This window comes from Tachyglossus aculeatus, chromosome 15 (genome assembly GCF_015852505.1).
Source record: "Tachyglossus aculeatus isolate mTacAcu1 chromosome 15, mTacAcu1.pri, whole genome shotgun sequence".
In the NCBI taxonomy this organism is placed as follows: domain Eukaryota; kingdom Metazoa; phylum Chordata; class Mammalia; order Monotremata; family Tachyglossidae; genus Tachyglossus; species Tachyglossus aculeatus.
In genome coordinates, this window is record NC_052080.1 from 17,293,205 (window position 1) to 17,318,415 (window position 25,211).

Here is a 25,211-nt window from a genome sequence, read left to right on the forward strand (position 1 = left end):
TCCTCTTTGCGCTAAGGTCTCAAGCCTCCAACACCTGCTCTCTGGGTGACCACATCTGTCGCCTCCGATTCCCGCCCCACTCCCCTTTTCCAGGTTTGAACTTTTTTTTTTAAAAAAAAAACCCTATCCCCTGTAAATCTCACCACAAAGAACCCCTGCAGGCAAAAGCATAGGCAGATTCCTTCAATGGTCTAAACCTCACTAAGAGACAGAAAAGTAGGACAGTGACAAACTGCTTATTGTTAAATGTAGCACATGGTTTTTGAAGTTGAGAATTGTACTTACCAGGGCCTGAAGCATGCCATCCATTATAATGGTCCCCTCCATGGTCTGAAAAGATGATTTGGAGAGTGTAGAGAGGGTCCAGTCCAAGAAGTTGGCCATCTTCTTCTGTTTGACATCAGGGCGGGTAATGAACCTGTCATGGAAAATAACATTTCGAGTTATTTATTCAGCAGAGGATCGGGTTTGGGCTTGATTTTCTCAGACTGACTGGTATTCCTGAAAGAAGAGTCCAATAGAGACTGTCCAAATTTGTGTGGGAACATTCCAGTCGTCGGCCTCTGACTTAGGGTTCATAAGAAGGGTCACAACCCCAGATGATATTCTTTCATTCCCAGCCCACCAGGTAGAAACTAAAATTCGCCTAACAATTATCCTAATCTCTGAAACCGAAAGACAGACAAATGGCTAGGGGTTTAAGTACTCCTCATACCCACACTGTTTTTTTAATGCAGCCAATTAAACATCACAGGAATCCCACAGACTTCATGATAAAAAGATCCAGATACACCTCTAAATTATTAGACTAGACTGTGCCAAGAATCACAAAATGAACCTCTGTGAAACAAAGGAACGCTACACAAAACTAAATCTCAAATAAAGGAGGCCGTTTGCTGAAGAGACAATCTGGTCAATGCAATGAAACAAGAAAAACGAGGTCAAACCTCATTTTAACACATGCCTCCTTAAATTATTTCACTTCTAAAGATTTTTAAAGTGTAATTTTCAGTTCAGGGAATTGTCGGGTTCACACACAAGCCTATGGTGAATTTTACCATTTACAGTGAATGGAAAAATGGAAATCTGCAATTACTTCTTGGATCTCAGCCCAAAGCCCCGTTTCTATCTAAGAGATCTGAAAAAATTTCCAAGCAAAGAGGACGATATTAAACGGCCACCAGAACTTGGACAGATGCTTAGAGTCAAGTCTCCAGGCTCAAAATAAAAATAAACATATCCTTATACCCCACCAGGTCCCCTAACTGAAAATTAGTTCAACTCCTGTCTCCCTCTCTAGACTACAAGCTCCTTGTGGGCAGAAAACATGTCTACCAACTCCGTTGCATTATACTCTCCCAAGCCTGCATTACAGTGTTCTGCACACAGTAAGCAGCGTGGCCTGATTGAAAAGAACACCGGTCTGAGAGTCAGAAGGACTTGGTGCTAATCCCATCTTCGCCACTTGTCTGCTGAGTGACCTTGGGCCAATCACTTCACTTCTCTGTGCCTCAGTTACCTCATCTCTAAAATGGGGTTTACAACTGCATAGTCCCATGTGCAGGGATTGGGTCCATATCTAATTGGCTTGTATCTACCCCAGCGCTTAGTACAGTGCCTGGCACCTATTAAGAGCTTAACAAATATTTTTAAAAAGGCTCTCAAGTACCATTGATTAGTGCATTAAAATTCTAAAGCTAAAAAGGTAAGATGATTTTGGCCTCTTCCAAAGCCAAAAAAAAATGTCCCTTTGAATCAGAAAAAAATCTTATTCCACAGGGCACGTGCAAATCCAACTAGAAAACCCAAACCTAAAGGAACCAAACAATATACAAACACTGAATTTCTTCATGCTGAAAACAGCTGTGCCATGTAAACCACACTGAAGCTGCACTTCCATCTCTTGTTGGAACCGAATAAACCCACTGTAACAGGTATTACCCAAAGTAGCATGCATGTTTTGTCTTTTGTCCAACCTTCAGCCAAATTTTAATCAATTTGAAACTTCAGAATTTTAGAAATTAGCACGTTAGACTGTGAGCTTCTTGTGGGCAGGGAACGTTTCCACCAACTCAGTTCCATTGTGCTCTACCAAGTACGTAGTATGGTGCTCTGTATACGTTAAGCATTCAATAAATACAACTGATTGATTGGATACATTAGATGCAAAGCATACTGCAAACTCTTAGGGGCATTTCCAAAATGTTCAGGACCAGAGCTATTCTGGACTCCAAGATACTTTGGGTACGTGAAAGAAGGGGCAGAAAAACCCTCTTCTGCTTGCAGCCTCCAACTCAGAGCAGGAGTTGGCAGCATGGCCTACTGGACAGAGCATGGGTCCAAGAGTCAGAAAGACCTGAGTTCTAATCCTGCCTCTGCCACTTCACTGCTGTGTCAACTTGGCGGATCACTTCACTTCTCTGGGCCTTCAGTTACCTCATCTACAAAACGGGGATTAAGACTTTGAGCCCCGTGGGGGATGTGGACTGTGTCCAACCCGATTATCTTGCATCCACCCCGGCGCTTATTGCAGTGTCTAGCTCACTGCGGGCAGGGAATGTGTCTGTTTACTGTTGCACTGTGCTCTCCCAAGTGCTTAGTACAGTGCTCCGTTTGCAATAAGTGCTCAGTAAATATGAGTGGTTGACAAATACAGCGTGGCTCATTGGAAAGAGCCTGGGCTTTGGAGTCAGTGGTCATGGGTTCAATACCGGCTCTGCCAATTGTCAGCTGTGTGACTTTGGGCAAGTCACTTGACTTCCCTGTGCCTCAGTTACCTCATCTGCAAAACGGGGATTAAGATTGTGAGCCCCACGTGGGACAACCTGATCGTCTTGTATCCCCCCGGTGGTTAGAACAGTGCTTTGCACATAGTAAGCGCTTAACAAATACCATCATCATCATCATACTATATAATAATAAAGAGTTCCAGCCCCTGGTCTAATGTACAAACTTTGGAAAGCCATCAGCTCAGTAAATTAACTAGCCGTTCCACTAGATGGCACCACGACACTTTCTCCTGCGCCCCATCTGATCAAGTCCTGGGCTTCCACAATAAAGCAACTCTACAAATAAATGTCTGTGCCATTTAGTAAAATAATTGTATTTATTTATCCCTCCGCTCACTCTTCAGCTCAAGGGACCCAAAGCTGGAAATGCCGCTCTTCACCTCCTCTACCTTCGGATCCAACGCTAAGAACAGTGCTTTGCACATAGTAAGCGCTTAACAAATATCAAAATTATTACTATTATCTTGGAGGCCAGTGGCTAGTCACGGCCTTAGGAGACGCGGCTAGAGGAGCAGGGAGGCCTGGTGGATAGAACACGGGGCCAGGAGTCACAAGGACCTGGGTTCTAATTCCACCTCCGCCTGGCAGCTGCTGGGTGACCCTGGGCTAGTCACTTCACTTATCTGGGCCTCAGTTCCTGCAAAATAGGGATTCGATATCTGTTCTCCCTCTGCCATGCATCTGCTATGTGGCCCTGGGCTAGTCATTTCACTTCTCTGTGCCTCAGTTCCCGTAAAATAGAAATTCAATATCTGCTCTCCCTCCTCCACGCATCTGCTGTGTGACCTTGGGCTAGTCAGTTTACTTCTCTCTTCCTCAATTCCTGTAAAATAGGGATTATTTTATAATAGGGAACAGATCTGTTCTCCCTCCCCGTGTGGGACCTGATTATCTTATGACCTACCCTATACCAGCCATATGTACATGCTTGGCATAAAGCGCTTAAAATGCCTCAATTATTATAATTCAAGGGGGGAGATTTAATCCATAATTAAAATTAATTATGGATAGGAGAAATAGCAGAGCATGAGGATATTAAGTGCTGTGGGGCTGGAGTGAGTCTCCAAGTCCTTCAGGGGTACACAGCCCAATGTACAGACGACATAGAGGGGAAGGCGGCAACATAGAGGGGAAGGCAGTTGGGGAAAATGAGGGCTTAGGGACGATCTCTTGGAGGAAGTGTGATTTTAGGAGGGCCACACGTCTACTATGAGAAAAAGTTGGGGCGGAAGCCCTCAGGTGCCCTCTGATTGCCACAAGTTGGAGAGGTCAAGGCTTGCGTAGGGCCTGGCTTCCGTACAGGGGGGCTCTTTTCCTCCAGTACAGCCCAAGTCAAGCCTCTGCTACCCCTCTTCACCCCAGTCCTTGTCCCTGCCCGCCCAAGTAAACCTCAGTAGGCCAACATCCCGGCCCAATCTTTTGCAGCTTTCCAGTAGGCATCATCAGCTTCCTGTCAGACCGGAGTCCTGAAACTTAGGCCCAGACCAGATCTTTCCTACTTCACCCTCCCAGGCAAGGAGGCCGAGAATTTTCTTGTCACAATTCAAGAAGGTATGAGGGGGCGAGGTCAAAAAACAGCTGGCAAAACTGGGCCTCTATTAATGTCTGTCTCGGCAACTCTAGACTGTAAGCTTGTTGTGGGCAGGGAATGTGTCTGTTCTACTGTTATAGAGTCCTTTCCCAAGGCTTAGTACAGTTCTCTGCACACATTAAGTGCTCAATAAATACGACTCACTCCCCAGCAGCCGGTAGGTGAGGTCCCTGGCCACCTCGGGGCCAAAGAGAAGCAGCATGGTGTAGTGGCTAGATCACGGGCCTGTGAAATCAGACAGTCGGGGGTTCTAATCCCAGCTCTGCCCCTTGCCTGCTCTGTGACCTTGGGCACATCCCTTCGCTTCTCTGTGCCTCAGTTACCTCATCTCTAAGATAGGGAATGAGACTGTGAGCCCCCCGTGGGACAGGGACTGTGCCCAACCCGATTTGCTTGCATCCACTCCAGCGCTTAGTACAGTGCCTGGCACACCGTAAGCACTTAAATACCACCACGATTACTTACTTGGAAACGAGCACGGCAGCTGCATCGCGAGCCTTGTCGCTGACCACCAGGTAGGTCTGCAATGACAAAGTACGGCAGTGGTGGGTTGGCTGGATCACGGGGAGGGGCCGGATGCATAGCCGGAAAGCTCGGCCCACGATAGGAGCCCGGTTGGCTGATCTTCAAAGCCCAGACCCACCGCACCACCCCCGACAGCACAACCAGTCTCCCTGGGTCCTGGGAGAGAGAGCCTGCTTCTGGGGGACAGGGCCCCCAATGATGAGACCCTCCTTCCTTCCTCGATTCCCTCATATCTCCACACTATCTTAGGCTGTTTTGTCCCCTTCAGGACCCGTAATAACTATATCTTGTACCTACCACAGTACTTAGTACAGTGCCTGGCACATAGTAAGTGCTTAACACCACTATTATTATTATTTTATTATTAACAATTACAAAAATTATGGCATGTATTAAGCCCTTAATATTAAGCTTGTTGTGGCTCTCCTTCCTATAAGGACCCCCAGGGATGGAAAATGGTTGGCAGGACTTCCTCAAACCGGCCAGGTTGCCCCAGCGTTGCTAACAGACCCTGGAAAAAAATCAGCTTGCAAGGCCAAGGCATATTCAGGCCCTGGAAATTTCATGCTCTAATGTGAGATGATAATAACTGCATTCATTAAGTGCTTTCTATGTGACAAGGAGGATGGGAAGCAGTGTGACCTAGCGGAAAGAACACAGGCCTGAGAGTCGGAGGATGCATGTTTTAATCCCTGCCCCACCGCCTGTCTGTAGTGCGCTGTCACTTCATCTCTCTCAGCCTCAGTTCCAAAATCTGCAAAATGGGGGTTCAATCCCTGATCTTGCTCCTATTTAGACTGTGAGCCCCATGTAGGACCCAATTAACCCAAAGCAACCCCAGTGCTTAGTAGAGTTCTTGGCACATAGTAAGCACTTACATATTACCATTATTACTATTAAGTAGTAGTAAGAGCATGGTGTACAAAGTCCTGGGAGTCAGAGGGACCTGGGTTCTAATTTCTGCTCTGCCACTGGCCTGCTGGGTGACCTTGGGCAAGTCACTTCACTTCTCTGGGCCTCAGTTCCCTCACCTGGAAAGTGGGGATTAAGACTGTGACGGGCTGTGTCCAGGCTGATTACTTTGGATCTACCCCAGCGATTCAGATGGAGGTAGGGCGTTCTTGGAGAGAGATGTCCATGGAATCGTTATGGGTACTTGTCAGCATAAGACAAGACCCCAGCTTTTAAAACTGTGTCTGGCACATAGTAAGCATTTAACAAATAACATTTAAAAAAAAGAGCTACGCAGACCACTGGAATGGATACAAGCTCATCTAGAGGGAGAGTAGGGACCTTTGGCCCATTTTACAAATGAGGAAAACTGAGGTGCAGGGCAGGTGGGTGACTTGCCCTTGGTCACACAGAAAATCAATAACAGAACTAGGCAGGAGTCTGGGTCTCCCTGCGTCCCATCCCATACTCTTTCCACCAGACCACACTGCCTTCATTGGCATGTGGGTTCCCCGAACTCACGACCAAGAGTGACAGAAATTCAGAAAGAGCTGGTTACCTCTGCTACGTGGAGGATGCGATCCATTATGGGCATTCGGGTCTGCCCTTCTTCTGAGCTGAGGTTGCCGTCAAGGCGTGAAAAATCGAAGGGAATCAAGCAGGTCATCGAGAGCCACAGTAAGAGCATGTAGCGGGTTTCCCAGGTCTAAGGAGAAATCGCAATTTAAACCGTCAGGTGCTGACGAGGAAGAAGTAGAGGAAGAGTGACAATGAGAATCCGGAAAAAGAGCAGACAGCGCTGGATCGCCTCAGCTGAATGGAAGGCGCGATTTTTCAGATACCCGGCAGAGTTGTCGAAATTGTGATATCCGTTAAACGCTTACTGTCTGCCAGGCACTGTACAAGCTCATCAGGCTACACAAAGTCCCTGTCCCATATAGGGCTCAGTCTTAATCCCCATTTTACAGCTGAGATAACTGAGGCGTGGACAAGTTAAGGAAGGAGAACGGGTATTGAACCCCGATGCTGCAGTTCTGAAGTGTGGGAGATCGGCAGACTGGAGGCAAGACATGAACAAGGGTTTGGAGGTGGGAGAGATGACAGAGGACTGCGAATCGGTCTGCCTGAGGAAGAAAGAAGCAACGTGCTCTAGTGGAAAGGGCACGGGCCTTGAGTCAGAGGACCTGGGTTCTAATCGCAGCTCCGCCACTTGTCTGCTGTGTGACCTTGGGTGAGTTACTTTACTTCTCTGGGCCTCAGTGTCCTTATCTGCAAAATAGGACTTCAATACTTGTTCTCCCTCCAGTTTAGATGGGGAGCCCTATATGGGACCTGATCATCTTCTATCAACCCCTGAGCTTAGTACAGTGCTTGACACATTGTAAGCACTTACATACAGCAATTATTAGTACGGTGCTCTGCACACAGTCGGCGCTCAATAAATACAACCAATTTATGGACGTCAAAAAATACTCACTTTATAGTCTCTGGGGTTTTGTTTTGCAAGCATATCTAAGACGGGCTGGACGTCGGCAACTTCATGAGGAAACAAACCAAGAAAGGTCTTATATCCACGCACCTATCCCCCCGGCAAAAAAAAAAAAAAAGAGTGTCAGACTGCAAACCAAAGTTAGAGACCACACAGAACTCATTTTAATTTTCCTCCACTCTATGTACTGATTCAGGTCACCTTCGCCACCCCCAGACAAATAGCATGGTCATCACAACATTACAGAAATGACCCCAGGAAGTAACTAAGTTATTTCTTCGCATGTCAAGAGATTTTCTCTTTCTAGCCTCCCCTTGCGAGTACGATCCTGACAGACCCACTGCTGTGGTACCCAAGAGAGTTAAGGCTTCTTGGCAGATAATCCACATTTTCAATGGTATTTGTTAAGCACTTACTGTGTGCCAGGCAGTCTACTAAACACTGGGGTAGATATGAGATAATCAGCTTGGACTCAATCCATGTCCCATATGGGGCTCACAGTCTTAATCTCCATTTTGCAGATAAGATCAATAAGGTACAGAGAAGTCAAGTGACTTGCCTGGGATTAGAACACCAATACTTAACTTGTCATCAGAGTCTTTAGGTTCTACCTTCATGATGTCGCTAAAATTCGCACTTACCTCTCCATCCAAACTACTACCAAGCTGATCTGAGCTCCCTTTTTCCTCTCCTCCTCCCCATGCCCATCGCCCTACCTCCTTCCCCTCCCCACAGCACCTGTATATATGTTTGTACAGATTTATTACTCTATTTATTTTACTTGTATGTATTTACTATTCTATTTATTTTGTTAATAATGTGCATCTAGCTTTATTTCTATTTGCTCTGACGACTTGACACTTGTCCACGTGTTTTGTTTTGTAGTCTGTCTCCCCATTCTAGACTGTGAGCCCGTTGTCAGGTAGGGACCGTCTCTATATGTTGCCAACTTGTACTTACCAAGTGCTTAGTACGGTGCTCTGCACACAGTAAGCGCTCAGTAAATACAATTGAATGAATGAATGAACATCTTATCCTGTCCCACCTTGACTACTGCATCAGTCTCCCTGCTTCCTGTCTCTCCCCATTCCAGTCCTACTTCAATCTGCTGCTTGGATAATGATTCTAAGCAACTGTTCGGCCCCTGTTTCCCCACTCCTCAAGAGCCTCCAGTGGGTCACCCATCCACCTGGCATCAAACAGAAACTCCTTACCCTTGGCTTTAAAACACCCACCTTGCCCCCTCCTATCTTATTTCACTGATTTCCTACTCCAACCCAGCTGTCACACTTCACTCTAACACCAACCTACTCACTGTACGTCCATCTCATCTATCTCGCCACCAACCCCTTGCCCATATCCTGCCTCTGACCTGGAACTCCCTTCCCCTCATATCTGAGAGACGATCACTCTCCCCACCTTCAAAGTCTGATCTAAAAATGGCATCTCTTCCCAGAGGACTTCTCCTACTAAGCCCTCATTTCCTCCACTCCTTCTCCCTTTTTGGGTCACCTTTGCACTTGGATTTGTACCACTTATTCACTCAGAGCACTTGTGGACATATCCGTTATTTACGTTAAGGTCCGTCTCCTCCTCTAGACCGTAAATTCATTGTGGCCAGGCAGCATGTCTGCCAACTCCGTTGAATTGTACTCTTCCAAGCGCTTAGTACCATGCTCTGCACACAGTAAGCACTCAAATACCATTGATCGATTGATTGGTATTTATTGAGCATTTACAATGTGCAGAGCATGGCACTAAGCATTTGGGAGAATACAATACAACACTGCCAACATTGCCTGGCACACAGTAAGCCCTTAAATACCATTTTTTTAAAAAAAGAAAAAAAAACAAGCTCCTCACAATCTAGAAGGGGAAACAGACATTAATACAAATAAATAATTTATAATACATAATTTACAGACACTTATATAAGTGAAGTTGAGGGTGGGGTGCGTATCAAATGCCCAAAGGTCACAGATCCATAAGGATAATCGAACCAGAAGGGAAAAAGAGCTGGGAAAAGAGGACTTCATCAGGAAAGGCCTCTTGGAGGAGACGTGACCCAATACCACCCTAAACCTATTCTGCTTGTGACCTTAACTGTCATGTCTCCAACCATCCTTCTGTGTTGAACTGAGACAAAAAATACTAGTAGCAAGTCTCCCTCCCATTACCTCAGAATGAATCTTAACTGTAGATTGTACCCTCTGGACTGTAAGTTCGTTGTGGGCAGGGAACATGTCTGCCAACTCTGTTATACTGACTTTCCAGAGCGCTTAGTACAGTGTGCTGCATATAGTAAGTGTTCAATAAATCCACTTTACTGAATCAGTGGCCAGACTTGCATTTCAATCCAATTAAATTCATTTTTAAATATTAAAAAAACCGTGAGCCCCCGTGGGGCAACCTGATTACCCTGTATCTACTCCAGTGCTTAGAACAGTGCTCGGCACATAGTAAGCGCTTAATACCATTGTTATTATTATTATTATTATTATTATTATTATTATTGTCTGAGACTGATTGATTGAGACTATTAGCCCCCTATGGGACAGGGTCTGTGTCCAACCTGATCTACTTGCATCCACTCCAGCGCTTAGTAAAGTGCCTGGCACTGTAATAAGTGTTTAACAAATACTACAGTCATTATTATTATTATCATAATCTGGGTTATTCTCACTACTCCAGAGAGCACCAGAGAGGAACTTCCTCCAAAAAGACAGACCCACTAGTGGTGGCTGTGCAGATGGGGCTGAATCAATGGTATTATTGAACGCTTACAGTGAGCAGAGCACTAAACTAAGCGCTCGAAAGACTCCAAAATGAAAGAGTTGGAGACACAATGAGCTAATGGTCTTGAGGACAGAATCATGTGTGTCTCCTACATTCCTTAAACAGAATCTTGGGCTACCCTTGCCACACCTTGCAAAACCCAAATCGGGATTCCATTGCTACGGTTTTCTCGAAGTCTCTGCTCCAAGAGAGTCACCCCTCATCCTTGCGCTATTTCAGCCAGTTTCAGACTGTGTCTCCGCTTTTGCTCTGCCCTCCCTGACTGCACGCCCCCCCTCCTACAGTTGTCTGGGCCCCAGACTGCCATCCATTTTCTTTTTCTTATGGCATCTGTTAAGCGCTTACTCTGTGTCAAACACTATTCTAAGCACTGGAGCAGTCATTCATTCAGCTGTATTTATTGAGCGCTTACTGTGTGCACGACACTGTACTATGTGCTTGGGAGAGCACGATACAACTATAAACAGCCGCATTCCCTGCCCACAGACACAAGTCGATCAGATCGGACACAGTCCCTGTCCCACATGGGACTCACAGTCCAAATATTCCATCACCATTTTGCAGATGAAGGAACAGAGGCACAGTGAAGTGAAGTGACTTGTCCACCAGCAGACAAACGGCGGAGCTGGGATTAGAAACCAGGTCCTCTGACTCCCAGCCCCAGGCTCTTTCCACTAGGCCATGCCAGGCCTCTTTTTCACAGCAGAAAACGTAGGCAAGAAAAACAACAGTTAAAACTGATCCTACCTTGGTAATGATGTAGAGAAATTTAAAAGACAGGTGCACCAGGATGGGAGGAGAGGCGTTATCCCTCACCATGTCCAGCAGCAGGTTCATCATCCACTCTAGAGGGAGGGAGAGAGGGCCCACAGGAGGCATGAGCATTTCCACACAATGCGATTTTGTCCGGGGTGAAGGTCACAGGTTAAAGAAATGGTGTGTGGCAATCACCAAGGGCTCCATTCTGGCTGGGGTTGGGCGATTAGGGGGCCCAAAGCAGAAAGCAATCACCACTTTTGAAATAATCACTGGTATTTACTGAGCACTTACTGTGTGCCGAGCACCATGTTAAGCACTTAGGAGAGGACGATATTATACCAGAAACACCTAAAAGCCAAATCGGTAGTAGCGTGGTTCAATCCAGATGGGGATATTATGCGTACACTCTCTAAGACCATTGGGCAGACACACCCCTTTGACTTTTTTGACAAAAGTCTCCCTCGAAATCACCCATGGGTACTTCATGACCCCTTACCTCTCAATTTTCCAACTTGGGCAACCAATCTCCGGGACTTCGGACCCACAGAGAGCTACTTTCAATCCAGTTATTGGACAATGGCATCGGGAGTTTGAGCCTACCTAATCAATCAGTGGAATCTGAGGGCTGTGTGCAGAGCACTGTACTAAGCACTTGGGAGAGTAGGATAACACACCACAAATACCAGATAACTAAAGGCTAGGTCCATGGCAGGTTAGCCCACTCCCAGACAGGTGCAATACTCATACAAGAGATGGACGGACAGACACACACACACACACACACACACCCACTCTGACTTTTTTTGGCATGAGTTTCCCCCAAAATCACCCGTGAGATACTTCATGGCCCCTTAACTCTCCATTTTGCAACTCAGGTAAACAATCCCAAGATTACTGACCCAGAGAGCTACTTTCAATCCAGTGATCGGATTGTACTCTCCCCAGCACTTAGTACAGTGCTCTGCACACAGTAAGCGATCAATAAATATGTCTGACTGACAATGACATCGGGAGATTTGGGGGGAGGGGGGAGCCTACCTAGATGAGGGTCCAGTAGGTGAGGCTGCTCCTGGTATTTGTCCATTATCACTGAAAAAGACACACAAAAAAATGACTCAAATGAGAAATATCACCCTCAGCACTAGAATTCCACCTCTGCCAAAGGAAAGTTTGGCCATCGTTTTTTTTTTAAACAGTATTTGTTCAACTTGCTCAAATTCGTCAATTTGTGTACTATCTGCCAGGCACTGTATTAAGTGCTGGGGTAGATACAAGCTAATAAAGCTGGATACATTGCCTGTCCCATGTGGTGTTCACTGTCTTAATCCCCATTTTACAGATGAGGGAACTTAGGCACAGAGAAGTAAAGTGATTTGCCCTAGGTCACACAGCAAACCAGTGGCGCAGCCACAGTTAGATCCCAGGTCCTTTGACTCCCAAGCCTGTGCTCTACCCATTAGGCCACACAACACTGGGAAGAGAATGGGAACGCTCATGAGAAATGCACAAAAATCCAACACAAGACCTAGTAATGCAAAGAAACCCCTGCTTCTTAACATAATGGCAAAAGGAAAATCCCCCAGGTAACGGAGGGAAGGGGGCTTATTGAGTGTATAGCACTGTACTTAGCGCTTGGAAGGGTACAATATCACAGAGTTGGTAGACATGTTCGCTGCCCAAGACCGTACAGTCTAGAGGGGGAAAAATAAGTTATGGCTATGGAACTAAGAGCTGTGGGGCTGAGGGAGAGGTGAAAAAAGGGAGAAAATCCAAATGTAAGAGAAACACAGAAGAGAATGGGAGAAGAGGAATGAAGGCCCTAGATCAGGAAAAGGCCTCTTGGAGGAGGTGTGCCTTCAATAATGCTTTGAAGTTAAGAAGAGTGACTGTCTGTCGGATATGAAGAGGGAGGACGTTCCTGGCCAGAGGCAGGACTTGGGTGAGAGGTCGGATACACTAAGTGACTTTGTTCCTAAAAAAGAAAAAAAGTAAATATTTCACAAACTTTTTATTTTTAAGGATTTAATGCTATTTTTCAAAAATGATTTGGAGGGGTAGAAATTGGGTCAAACCCCCTAATGCCCTATAAAGCCAAACACTAATCTTAATTTAAGCACCAGATGGCACTGTGGCTCGAGAGAGAAAAACCAGCAGGGCTAACACGGCAACCGCTCAATAGCCCCTGAACCGTCCTTCGTGTCCAAGCCTGGACCAGCCGGGCCTGAGCTTGGTCCCTGGATTGCCCCATCTGACTCTGGCCCAGGCCAGAATCGGACCCAGGGTGAACCACGAACGGATTTGGGCCGTACCACAGAGGCTTCTGGGAGTTAAGTTCCACTAGCCCGGGTATAACAACTCATGCCCAAGCGTGGCAGGGCTGTAGCCCTCCTAGCACCAAACCTCACAAGGGGGAGGGTTGTAAGAAGGAATATCTGTGGTAACAACTCAACCAGGCTCAGCTTGGGGGGGGGGGGGGGGGGGGGGTGTCTCTTCCCCTCTCCCCGACACAGCCTCACAAGCTCAGAGCCAACCTGGTCTCTGTACTTCTGGCTCAACTAGCCCCCTGCCAAACTCTTACCCACATCCTCCCTCTAGCCTGGCATTCCCGCCCCCTTCATTTCCAACATACCACCACTTTCCAAGCCCTTCCAAAATCTCATCTCCTCCCATTGGCCTTCCCTAAGTCCTCTTCTCCCCTTTCCGCCCTCCTCTCTCCATCACTTAAGCCACTAGATCTGTACCTCTCAAAGCATTTGATACTTGTACATATCTATTCTATTTATTTTATTTTGTTAGTATTTTTGGTTTTGTTTTCTGTCTCCCCCTTTTAGACTGTGAGCCCACTGTAGGGTAGGGACTGTCTCTATATGTTGCCAACTTGTACTTCCCAAGCGCTTAGTACAGTGCTCTGCACACAGTAAGCGCTCAATAAATACGATTGATGATGATGATGATGATGATAGTCACTTGACCCTCAGCCACACAGCACTTAATTATGGTACATGCTACTGGGCTAGACAGAAATTGATTAGGTTGGACACAGTCCCTGTCCCACATGGGGCTTGCAGTCCAAGTAATAATAATAATAATGATGGCATTTATTAAGCACTTACTATTACTACTACTAATAATAATAATGTTGGTATTTGTTAAGCGCTTACTATGTGCAAAGCACTGTTCTAAGCGCTGGGGTAGATACAAGGTAATCAGGTTGTCCCACGAGGGGCTCACAGTCTTCATCCCCGTTTTACAGACGAGGGGACTGAGGCCCAGAGAAGTGAAGTCAGTAAGTGCTCAATAAATACGATTGATTGATTGATTGATTGAAGTGACTTGCCCGAAGTCACACAGCTGACAAGTGGCGGGGCCTGGATTTGAACCTGCGGCCTCTGACTCCAAAGCCCGTGCTCTTTCCACTGAGCCACACTGCTTGCACTTACTATGAGCAAAGCACTGTTCTAAGCGCTGGGGAGATTACAAAGTGATCAGGTTGTCCCACATGGGGCTCACAGTCTTAATCCCCATTTTAGAGATGAGGTAACTGAGGCCCAGAGAAGTTAAGTGACTTGCCCAAAGTCACACAGCTAACAATTGGTGGAGCCAGGATTTGAACCCAAATACAAGAGAGTAGGCTGGAAGCAAGAAGAGGGCATTCATTTAATCACATTTACTGAGCACTTACTGTGTGCCAAGCACTGTACTAAGCGCTTAGGACTGTAGCTATGGGGCAGGAAAGATTACACAGAAGGGAAGAAAGGTGAGAGGGCATTAACAGAAGTCCTAGACACCAGCCACCTACAGACAGCATTCAGCGGGGAACATGAAGAGCCACATGAAGCAGTGTGGCCCAGTGAATAGAGCATAAGCCTGGGACTCAAATGGACCTGGGTTCCAACTCTGCCACTTGTCTGCTGTGTGACCCTGGGCAAGTCCCTTCACTTCCCTATACCTCCATTCCCTGATCTCTCAAATGGGGATTAAGACCGTGAGCCCCTTGTGGGACAGGACTGTGTCCAACCTGATTAGCGTGTATCTACTCCAGCACTTAGTACAGCCCCTGGTGCCTATCGAGTACTTAAATACCACAAAAGAAACGAAAACACAAGTAGCATTAAAAAATAATAAGCTTGAGCAGAGCTTGGGAGAGTAGGACAACACACCACAAATACCAGAAGCGGAGAGTCAAGTCCTGAAAAAATGAATCAACAATCTCCCCAAGTGGAAAGGGATTTGCCTCCCTTTGGGCAGCTCACTGGTCCAGGGTAAGTCACTTTCTTCTGCATCTCTGCGTTGTGGATTTGTGGGCAAGCCACTGGAAGGACTGTGCACGAGGAAAGCAGTTAACCATTGTTTCAGAGAATGCCCGTGGTGGGGGGCTCTCACGTGAACTCTATTATCCTTATCTAGCTTAATCCCAGCCACCTGCCAGGCCAATTTCCTTTTACTATCTCAAGCTGAATGTCTTGGCTGCCTGCATAATCTAGGAGTGAAATTCTTTTATTCAATCGCATGTACTGAGCCCTTACTGCGTGCAGAGCACTGTACTAAGTGCTTGGAAAGTACAATTCGGCAACAGAGAGAGACAATCCCTACTCAAGGACAGGCTCACAGTCTAGAAGGGGGAGACAGACAATAAAACAAAACAAGTAGACAGGCATCAATACCATCAAAATAGATAAATATAATTACAGATACACACACATCATTAATAAAATAGAGTAATAAATATGTACAAATAGACACAAGTGCTGTGGGGAGGGGAAGAGGGTAGAGCAGAGGGAGGGAGTAGGGGTGATGGGGAGGGGGAGCAGAGGAAAAGGGGGGGCTCAGTCTGGAAGGGCCTCCTGGAGGAGGTGAAATGGGAAGAGCCCACTCTCCCACCTTCAGCTAGCAAACTCATCCACCATTCCTTCTCCAAGAACACTCACTCCTTTCTGACCACTTGACACTCTATTTAAAATATTTGACACTATAAAAAATTAGCACCCTGTGAGGTTCTTCCAGAAAACATAGCAACACAAAGACAAAATACAACACAAAGACAGACTTACCTAGAGCTAAGTGTTCCTACTGAATAAACCCAACCTCTCCTCTGGGAAACAGTTACCTTTTCTCTCTTCTGTTTCTCTTTAGTTAACAAAGCACTTTTCTACTGGTGGAGGGGTCTCAAATTTCCTGGTCTTTAAAAGGGACCGAATGAAACACCAAAAACACCACCTTGTCCCCCAAGGAGCCGTGTGTCCAGGGGTATCCTCTCTCCCTAAATCCTTACCACCTAAGCATAAATGGGGTACATCTTTAATGACTTTCCTTTGCATTTTAGAAGTCAAATGGGAGGTTAATTACAACCACCCAAGGGAAGGCAAGTGTTTCCACCTGAAGCTACCACTCTTTTCCTCCCTCAGCAGAACACCAGGTGAAAGGAAAGTAATGATTGTGGTATTTTCTAAGCGCTTACTATGTGCCAAGTTCAAAGTGGTAGACGCAAGACAATAGGGTTGAAAACAGCCCCTGCCCCACATGGGGCTCACAGTCTTAAACCCCGCTTTACAGAAGAGGGAACTGAGGCCCAGAGAAGTGACCCACCTAGGAATTTTTCAATTGTAACCTCCTGAGTGACCAAATCTCCGCAGGCGTCCCTCAAGTTGCCGATCAACGCTCTGGTTTGCTGGCTCTCAGTGAACGTCTCCAACACGTTGCCCACGGAGATAACTTCGCCTTCCACGGTGGCTCCTTCCTCGGGCTCTGAGCCATCGCCGTTCATGTCGCTAAAAGCCATTTTTGAAGAGGAGCGGCAGCAGCTTTCCGGTCTTTGGGACACAAGGGTCTGAAACAGAGGAGCAGAAAGTTTGTTAAAAATGGGTCGGGTTCACCCTACGGGTCACCCCTTCTTCATGAAGCCACCTCCTTCACCCGGGACTCCAGTCCTAGCCCTGGAGACCCATGCCAGTGAGGCACTAGGAAAAGGGCATAAGATCCCACTCATTCATTCAGTGAGCACTTACTGTGTGCAGAGCACTGTATTAAGCACTTGGAAGAGTACAACAGAATGATAAACAGGCACGTTCCCTGCCCACCACGAGCTTCCAGTCTAGGGGGGAGATGGACATTAATAGAAATCAATAAATGACGCAGATGGACATAAGTGCTGTGGGGCTGGGAGGGGGGCGATGAATAAAGGGGGCATGTTAGGCAGGGCAGAAGGGAGTGGGAGAAGAGGAAAGGAGGGCTTAGTCCGGGAAGACCTCTTGGAGGAGATGGGTTTTCACACACTCCTGTACCCGGAGCCTTGTTGTTTCAGGATCCATCGCACTTGCACTACAGCACGGGCCTGGGAGATTGAAGGACCTGGGTTCTAATCTTAGTTCCGCCACCTGTGTGACCCTGGGAAAATCCCTTCAATGGACCTCAGTTCCCTCATCTATAAAATGGAGATTAAAACTGGGAGCCTTGTGTGGGACAAAGACTGTGTCCAGCCGATTATCTTGGATGTACTGCAGGGCTTAGAACGATCCCCGGTGGCTCTGGGGCTGGCCTGCCTGGCCCTTGGGCCGCCCCCTCCCCTCCCCACGTCCTGGGGCTCCCGCTGGTGGGTTTCTGGATGGGGTCCCCCCTCCTCTAAGTCCCCCAAGAGAATCCCCCAACAGGACCCCACTGTGGGGGGCAGCACCCTCCCCCAGTTGTAGCTCCAGCTTTGGGGGTGACCCCTCCCCCAGTCCCCCAACCCCCCAGGCCCACTGACTTTCAGGGCATCCCCTCTCCTAGCCCTCCCCTCGCCCAGCTGTGACCCCACCATTAGGGGCTGCCCCTCCCCAGCCCCCCAGGACCCTTGACTTTCAGGGCAGCCCCTCTCCTAGCCTCTCTCCCCATCCCCAGGCCATGACCCCACCTTGGTGGGCAGCTCCCAGCCCAGCCCCTCCATCCTCGGGATCCCCCAACTGCGACCCCAACCTGGGAGGTGGCCCCTCCTCTAACTCTCATGGGACCCTTCTCCCCAATCGGGCGACCCCCTCCACAACACCCACCCCCCACCCTGATACCCCAGGACACCCCCGGCCGCTATCCCACCCTTGGGGGCGGCCCCCTCCTCAAACACCCCCTCCCCCGGCCACGACCCCTCCCCTAATCCTCCCTTTCCCCCGGGGATCCCCCAGCAGAGACCCCACCCCCTCCTCCCCCCGTGATCCCCCTTTCCCCATCCGCGATTCCTCCCCAAATCCCCTCCCCTAACCTTCCCTCCCCCAGAGATCCCCCCGGGGGCGACCCCCTCCCCAGTTCCCCCTCCCTCCGGGGATCCCCCTTTCCGAACTCCCCCTCTCCCCGGGGTCCCCCAGGATGCCCCTTCTCCAATCCCCCCTCCCCCAAGACCAAGACCCCCAGGCTTGCGAGAGACCCCCTCCCCTAATCCTCCCTCTCCCCCGGTGACGCCCCTCTTTCCTGATCCCCCCCTCGCCCCGGGGCCCCCAGGATGCCCCTCTTCCTCCATGGGGATCCCCCCTCCCCCAAGACCAAGACCCCCAGGCTTGGGAGCGACCCCCTCCCCAATCCTCCCTCTCCCCCTGTGATCCCGCTCTTTCCTGATCCCCCTCCCCCAGGAGCCCCCCAGGATGCCCCTCCCCTAATCCCCCCTCCTCCAAGGATGCCCCTCACCTAACCCCCCCAACCCCATGGATCGCCCTTTCCTGACCCCCCACCAGGGGTTCCCCCGTCCCTCCGGGCCCCCCCAAAATGCCCCTCCCATAATCCCCCCTCCCCCCGGGTTCCCCCAGGATGCTCCGGCCGCGCCCCCTCCCCTAATTCATTCGTTCATCCATTCGCATTTATGGAGCGCTTACTGTGTGCAGAGCACTATACTAAGCGCTTGGGATGTACAAGTTGGCAACAGACAGAAACGGTCCCTACCCAACAGCGGGCTCACAGTCTAGAAGGGGGAGACAGAGAACAAAACAAAACATATTAACAAAATAAACAGAATATGTACAAATTAAATAGAGTAATAAATCCGTACAAACATATATACAGGTGTTGTGGGGAAGGGAGGGAAGGAGGTAAGGCGGGGGGGATGGAGAGGGGGAGGAGGGGGAATTCATTCATTCAGCCGTATTTATTGAGCGCTCACTGGGCGCAGAGCACTAACCGCCCCTCCCTCCGCCTTGGGGTCCCCCAGGATGCTCCGGCCGCGCCCCCTCCCCTAATTCATTCATTCAGCCCTACTTATTGAGCGCTCACTGTGCGCAGAGCACTAACCCCCCCCCCTTCCCCCGGGGCCCCCCAGGATGCTCCGGCCGCGCCCCCTCCCCTAGTTCATTCATTCATTCGTACTTACTGAGCGCTCACTGTGCGCAGAGCACTAAGCGCCCCTCCCTCCGCCCCGGGGCCCCCCAGGATGCTCCGGCCGCGCCCCCTCCCCTAATGCATTCATTCATTCAGCCCTACTTATTGAGCGCTCACTGCGCGCAGAGCACTAACCGCCTTTCCCTCCGCCTTAGGGTCCCCCTGGATGCTCTGGCCGCGTCCCCTCCCCTAATTCATTCATTCAGCCCTACTTATTGAGCGCTCACTGCGCGCAGAGCACTAACCGCCTTTCCCTCCGCCTTAGGGTCCCCCTGGATGCTCTGGCCGCGTCCCCTCCCCTAATTCATTCATTCAGCCCTACTTATTGAGCGCTCACTGTGCGCAGAGCACTAACCGCCCTTCCCTCCGCCGTGGGGTCCCCCAGGATGCTCCGGCCGCGCCCCCTCCCCTAGTTCACTCATTCATTCAGCCCTACTTACTGAGCGCTCACTGGGCGCAGAGCACTAACCGCCCCGGGGTCCCCCAGGATGCTCCGGCCGCGCCCCCTCCCCTAGTTCATTCATTCATTCGTACTTACTGAGCGCTCACTGTGCGCAGAGCACTAAGCGCCCCTCCCTCCGCCTTGGGGTCCCCCAGGGTGCTCCGGCCGCGCCCCCTCCCCTAATTCATTCATTCATTCAGCCCTACTTATTGAGCGCTCACTGCGCGCAGAGCACTAACCGCCCTTCCCTCCGCCTTAGGGTCCCCCTGGATGCTCCGGCCGCGCCCCCTCCCCTAATTCATTCATTCATTCAGCCCTACTTACTGAGCGCTCACTGTGCGCAGAGCACTAACCGCCCCTCCCTCCGCCTTGGGGTCCCCCAGGGTGCTCCGGCCGCGCCCCCCCCAATTCATTCATTCATTCAGCCCTACTTATTGAGCGCTCACTGTGCGCAGAGCACTAACCGCCCTTCCCTCCGCCGTGGGGTCCCCCTGGATGCTCCGGCCGCGTCCCCTCCCCTAATTCATTCATTCATTCAGCCCTACTTATTGAGCGCTCACTGTGCGCAGAGCACTAACCGCCCTTCCCTCCGCCGTGGGGTCCCCCAGGATGCTCCGGCCGCGCCCCCTCCCCTAGTTCACTCATTCATTCAGCCCTACTTACTGAGCGCTCACTGTGCGCAGAGCACTAACCGCCCCTCCCTCCGCCTTGGGGTCCCCCAGGGTGCTCCGGCCGCGCCCCCTCCCCTAATTCATTCATTCATTCAGCCCTACTTACTGAGCGCTCACTGTGCGCAGAGCACTAACCGCCCCTCCCTCCGCCTTGGGGTCCCCCAGGGTGCTCCGGCCGCGCCCCCCCCAATTCATTCATTCATTCAGCCCTACTTATTGAGCGCTCACTGTGCGCAGAGCACTAACCGCCCTTCCCTCCGCCGTGGGGTCCCCCAGGATGCTCCGGCCGCGCCCCCTCCCCTAGTTCACTCATTCATTCAGCCCTACTTATTGAGCGCTCACTGTGCGCAGAGCACTAACCCCCCCCTCCCTCCGCCTTGGGGTCCCCCCAGGGTGCTCCGGCCGCGCCCCCTCCCCTAATTCATTCATTCAGCCCTACTTATTGAGCGCTCACTGTGCGCAGAGCACTAACCGCCCCTCCCTCCGCCTTGGGGTCCCCCAGGGTGCTCCGGCCGCGCCCCCCCCAATTCATTCATTCATTCAGCCCTACTTATTGAGCGCTCACTGGGCGCAGAGCACTAACCGCCCCGGGGTCCCCCAGGGTGCTCCGGCCGCGCCCCCTCCCCTAGTTCATTCATTCATTCAGCCCTACTTATTGAGCGCTCACTGTGCGCAGAGCACTAACCGCCCCTCCCTCCGCCGTGGGGTCCCCCAGGACGCTCCGGCCGCGCCCCCTCCCCTAATTCATTCATTCATTCATTCATTCCGCCGTACTTATTGAGCGGTCAGTGTGCGCACAGCGCTAACCCCCCCCCCCACCCCCCCATCCCCCCATCCCGACCTGCGGGCCGCTCGATGCTCGTGGCCGCCGGACCTCGGACGCCGCAAGCTGGACCCGGGCCCCGCCCCCCGCCCGTGACGTCACCGTGACGTCATCCCCGCCCGCTCGCTCGCTACGGGCCGCCGCCGCGGACAAACCTCCCGGCCCCGCACCGAAACGCGCTCCCCGCTCCCACCGGGACCCCAGTCGTCACCATTTATTCATCATCATTATCATAATAATAATAATGAGGAGGAGGAGGGTATTTGCTAAGCGCCGACCGCGGTCCAGGCCCTCTTCTCAGCCGCCCGCCACTTGAGGAGGACCACAGGAACAACGACTCTTAACAATAATGGTATTTATTAATGTGAATAATAATAATAATAATAATGGTATTTGTTAAGCGCTTACTATGTGCAAAGCACTGTTCTAAGCGCCGGGGAGGGATACAAGGTGATGAGGTTGTCCCACGTGGGGCTCACAAGTCTTCATCCCCATTTGACAGATGAGGTCACTGAGGCTCAGAGAAGTGAAGCGACTTGCCCCAGGTTACACAGCAGACATAATAATAATGGCATTTTTAAGCGCTTACTATGTGCAAAGCACTGGTCTAAGCGCTGGGGAGGTTACAAGGTGATGAGGTGGTCCCACGTGGGGCTCACAGTCTTCATCCCCATTTGACAGATGAGGTCACTGAGGCTCAGAGAAGTGAAGCGACTTGCCCCAGGTTACACAGCAGACATAATAATAATGGCATTTATTAAGCGCTTACTATGCTTACTATGTGTTGTCCCACGTGGGGCTCACAGTCTTCATCCCCATTTTACAGAGGAGGTCACTGAGGCTCAGAGAAGTGAAGCGACTTGCTCCAGGTCACACAGCAGACACGTGGTGGAGCCGGGATTCGAACCCATGACCTCTGACTCCAAAGCCCGTGCTCTTTCCACTGAGCCCACGCTTCTTCTCGGTAATAACAACAAATACCATTATTATGACTGTGAACTAACATTATTACTGTGAATAATAATAACAATAATGATGGGATTTGCTAAGCGCTGACTGCGGGCCAGGCACTGTACTAAGCCGCCCGCCACCTGAGCAGGACCAGAGTGATAATAATAATAATAATAATAATAATAATAATAATAATAATGTTATTATTACTCATGGTAATAACAATAAATGTCATTATTAGTACTGTGAACTAACATTATTACTGTGAATAATAATAACAATAATGATGGGATTTGCTAAGCCTGACTGTGGGCCAGGCACTGTACTAAGCCGCCCGCCACCTGAGGACCAAAGTAATAATAATAATAATGGTATTTATTAATGTTATTATTAGTCACGGTAATAACAATAAATACCATTATTATTACTATAACTACTAGTATTACTGTGAATAATAGTAACAATAATGATGGGATTTGCTAAGCGCTGACTGCGGGCCAGGCACTGTACTAAACCGCCCGCCACCTGAGGAGGACCAGAGTAATAATAATAATAATGGTATTTATTAATGTTATTATTATTCATGGTAATAACAATAAATTCCATTATTATTACTATGAATTACTAGTATTACTGTGAATAATAATAACAATAATGACGGGATTTGCTAAGCGCTGACTGCAGGCCAGACACTGTACTAAGCCGCCTGCCACTTGAAGAGGACCAGAGTAACAACAACAACGACTATAATAATAATAATGGTATTTATTAATGATATTATTATTGTTCATGGTAATAACAACAAATACCATTAATATGACTATGAACTAATGATATTACTATGAATAATAACAACAATAATAATGGTATTTGCTAAGCGCTGACTGTGGGCCAGGCACAGTACTAAGCTATCCAGCACCTGAGGACCAGAGTACTAATAATGATTAATAATAATGATTAATAACAATAATTAATGTTGTCATTATTCATGGTAATAACAATAAACACCATTATTATTGCTGTGAACTATCATTCTTACTATGAATAATAATATCAATAATGAAGGTACTTACTGTGGGCCAGGCACTGTAATAATAATAATAATGATGATGGCATTTATTAAGCGCTTACTATGTGCAAAGGACTGTTCTAAGCACTGGGGAGGTTACAAGGAGATCAGGTTGTCCCACAGGGGGCTCACAGTCTTCCCGCCACCTGAGGAGGACGAGAGTAATAATAATAATAATAACAATAATGGCATAAATTCTTATTACTGCTAGTAGTAACAACAATAATAATGCTATTTGTTAAGGGCTTACTGTGGGCCAGCCATTGTACTATGCTGTCTGCCAGACCACCACCTGAGAAGGACAAGAATAACAATACTAACAATAATAATGGTATTTATTACTATTAGTATAGTAATAGTAGTAGTAGTATTGATAATAATAATGGTGTTTGTTAAGCACTTACTGTGGGCCAGGCACTGTACTAAGCACTGGGGTGGAGACAAAATAATCAGGTTGAAGACGGTCCCTGTCCCACATGGGGCTCACCTTCTCCATCCCCATTTGACATTAAAAAGGTAAATGAGATCCAGAGAATAATAATTATTACCATTATTATGGTATTTAAATGCTTACTGTGGGCCAGGCACTTTACTAAGCGCTGAGGGGAACACAAGCAAATAGGGCTGAACACAGCCCTTGTCGCATTTAGTTGGTGTTTCCTTGCTTCAGTATTGGAACATAAACTGATTTCTTCCAATCAGATGAGCATTAAGCCGTTCTCCACACCTGGTAATATTTTTTGGTAAGGATTTTAATCCATTTCAGCTGCCTGAAACATCTCAGTAGGAAGTCTCTCAAAGCCAGGTGACTTATATTTGGCAATACGGTGCAGAGCTGATCTAATGACTTTCCGTGATGAAATCTCTCTAATTTAAAAAGAACTTGATACTCCGTGTATATTGCTTTTTTTTCTGGCCTAGGTCTGTATATTGTTATCTCTTTCTGGCATAGGTCCTGTGTACATTCCTTCCAAGTTTGATTCTGCTGGCGTCATTTATCATCAGTCCATCTTGGCTTTGGACAAAGCCAGTCTGAGGACGAAATGTTCCTTTAATTTCCTTAGTCTTCTAAAATACTGATCTTGTCCGCCCACATCTGTTCGTTCACTCATTCAATCGTATTTATTGAGTGCTTACTCTGTGCAGAGCACTGTAGTAAGCACTTGGGAAGTACAATTCAGCAACAAAGAGAGACAATCCCTGCCCACAACGGGCTCACAGTCTAGAAGGGGGGAGACAGGCATCAAAACATGTAAACAGGTATCAGTAGCATCATTTGCGCTTAGAACAGTGCTCGGCATGTAGTAAGCGCTTAACAAAATACTATTATTATTAAATAAATAGAATTATAGATACATACACAACATTAATAAAAATAAATAGAATTATAATTATAAATATGTACTCATACACAAGTACTGTGGGGTGGGGAGGGTGGTAGAGCAAAGGGAGCACGTCGGGGTGATGGGAAGGGGGAGCAGAGGAAAAGGGGGGCCTAGTTATTTTGTTTATTTCTCAATTTGTTACTGACATCCATTGGAACAGAGCTTATGACAACTGGAAGTTTTAACACATTTGTCGTGGACAGAGAGAAGATGAAATAATTGACAATTTTTCTCTCCTGGGATCGATAATCAATAATAAAGGAACAAATAGTTAAGAAATATGCCCAAGATTAATGTTAGGAAGACCTGCTATGATATGAAAAGCCTGGAAAAAGGTCCCAAAATGTGCTGATGTAACAATTGCCGCAAAATTGCAAATTGTCAATCCTATGGTGTTTGGATCCGAAAGCTGGACAGTGAATAAACAAGATTAAAAGGAGTATCGATTCTTTTGAAATGTGGTGTTGGAGAAGGTTTTTGAGAATACCGTCGACTGCCTGAAAAACAAAAGGATGGATTTTAGAACAAATAAAGCCAAAGCGGTCTTTGCAAGGCCAAATGACTCGACTTAGAGTAGCACATTTTGGGCACATAATCAGGAGGACTAATTCTCTGGAGAAGACACTAATGCTAGGA

General features: G+C 48.4%; 1 protein-coding gene across 1 annotated transcript in view; it reads right to left on the reverse strand.

Moving 5' to 3' along the window:
- TBCD (tubulin folding cofactor D) overlaps positions 1–16,724 on the reverse strand; it is a 211,256-nt gene extending 194,532 nt beyond the window's left edge. The window contains exons 1-7 of the mRNA XM_038757410.1: positions 16,487–16,724; positions 11,939–11,989; positions 10,889–10,986; positions 7,334–7,435; positions 6,416–6,562; positions 4,846–4,901; positions 286–418 (exon numbers count right to left, since the gene is read on the reverse strand). Coding sequence (XP_038613338.1) covers positions 286–418; positions 4,846–4,901; positions 6,416–6,562; positions 7,334–7,435; positions 10,889–10,986; positions 11,939–11,989; positions 16,487–16,679 — 780 coding nt within the window. The 5' untranslated portion in view covers positions 16,680–16,724. The remainder of the gene's footprint in view (positions 1–285; positions 419–4,845; positions 4,902–6,415; positions 6,563–7,333; positions 7,436–10,888; positions 10,987–11,938; positions 11,990–16,486) is intronic.
- Between the last annotated feature and the right edge of the window lie 8,487 nt (positions 16,725–25,211).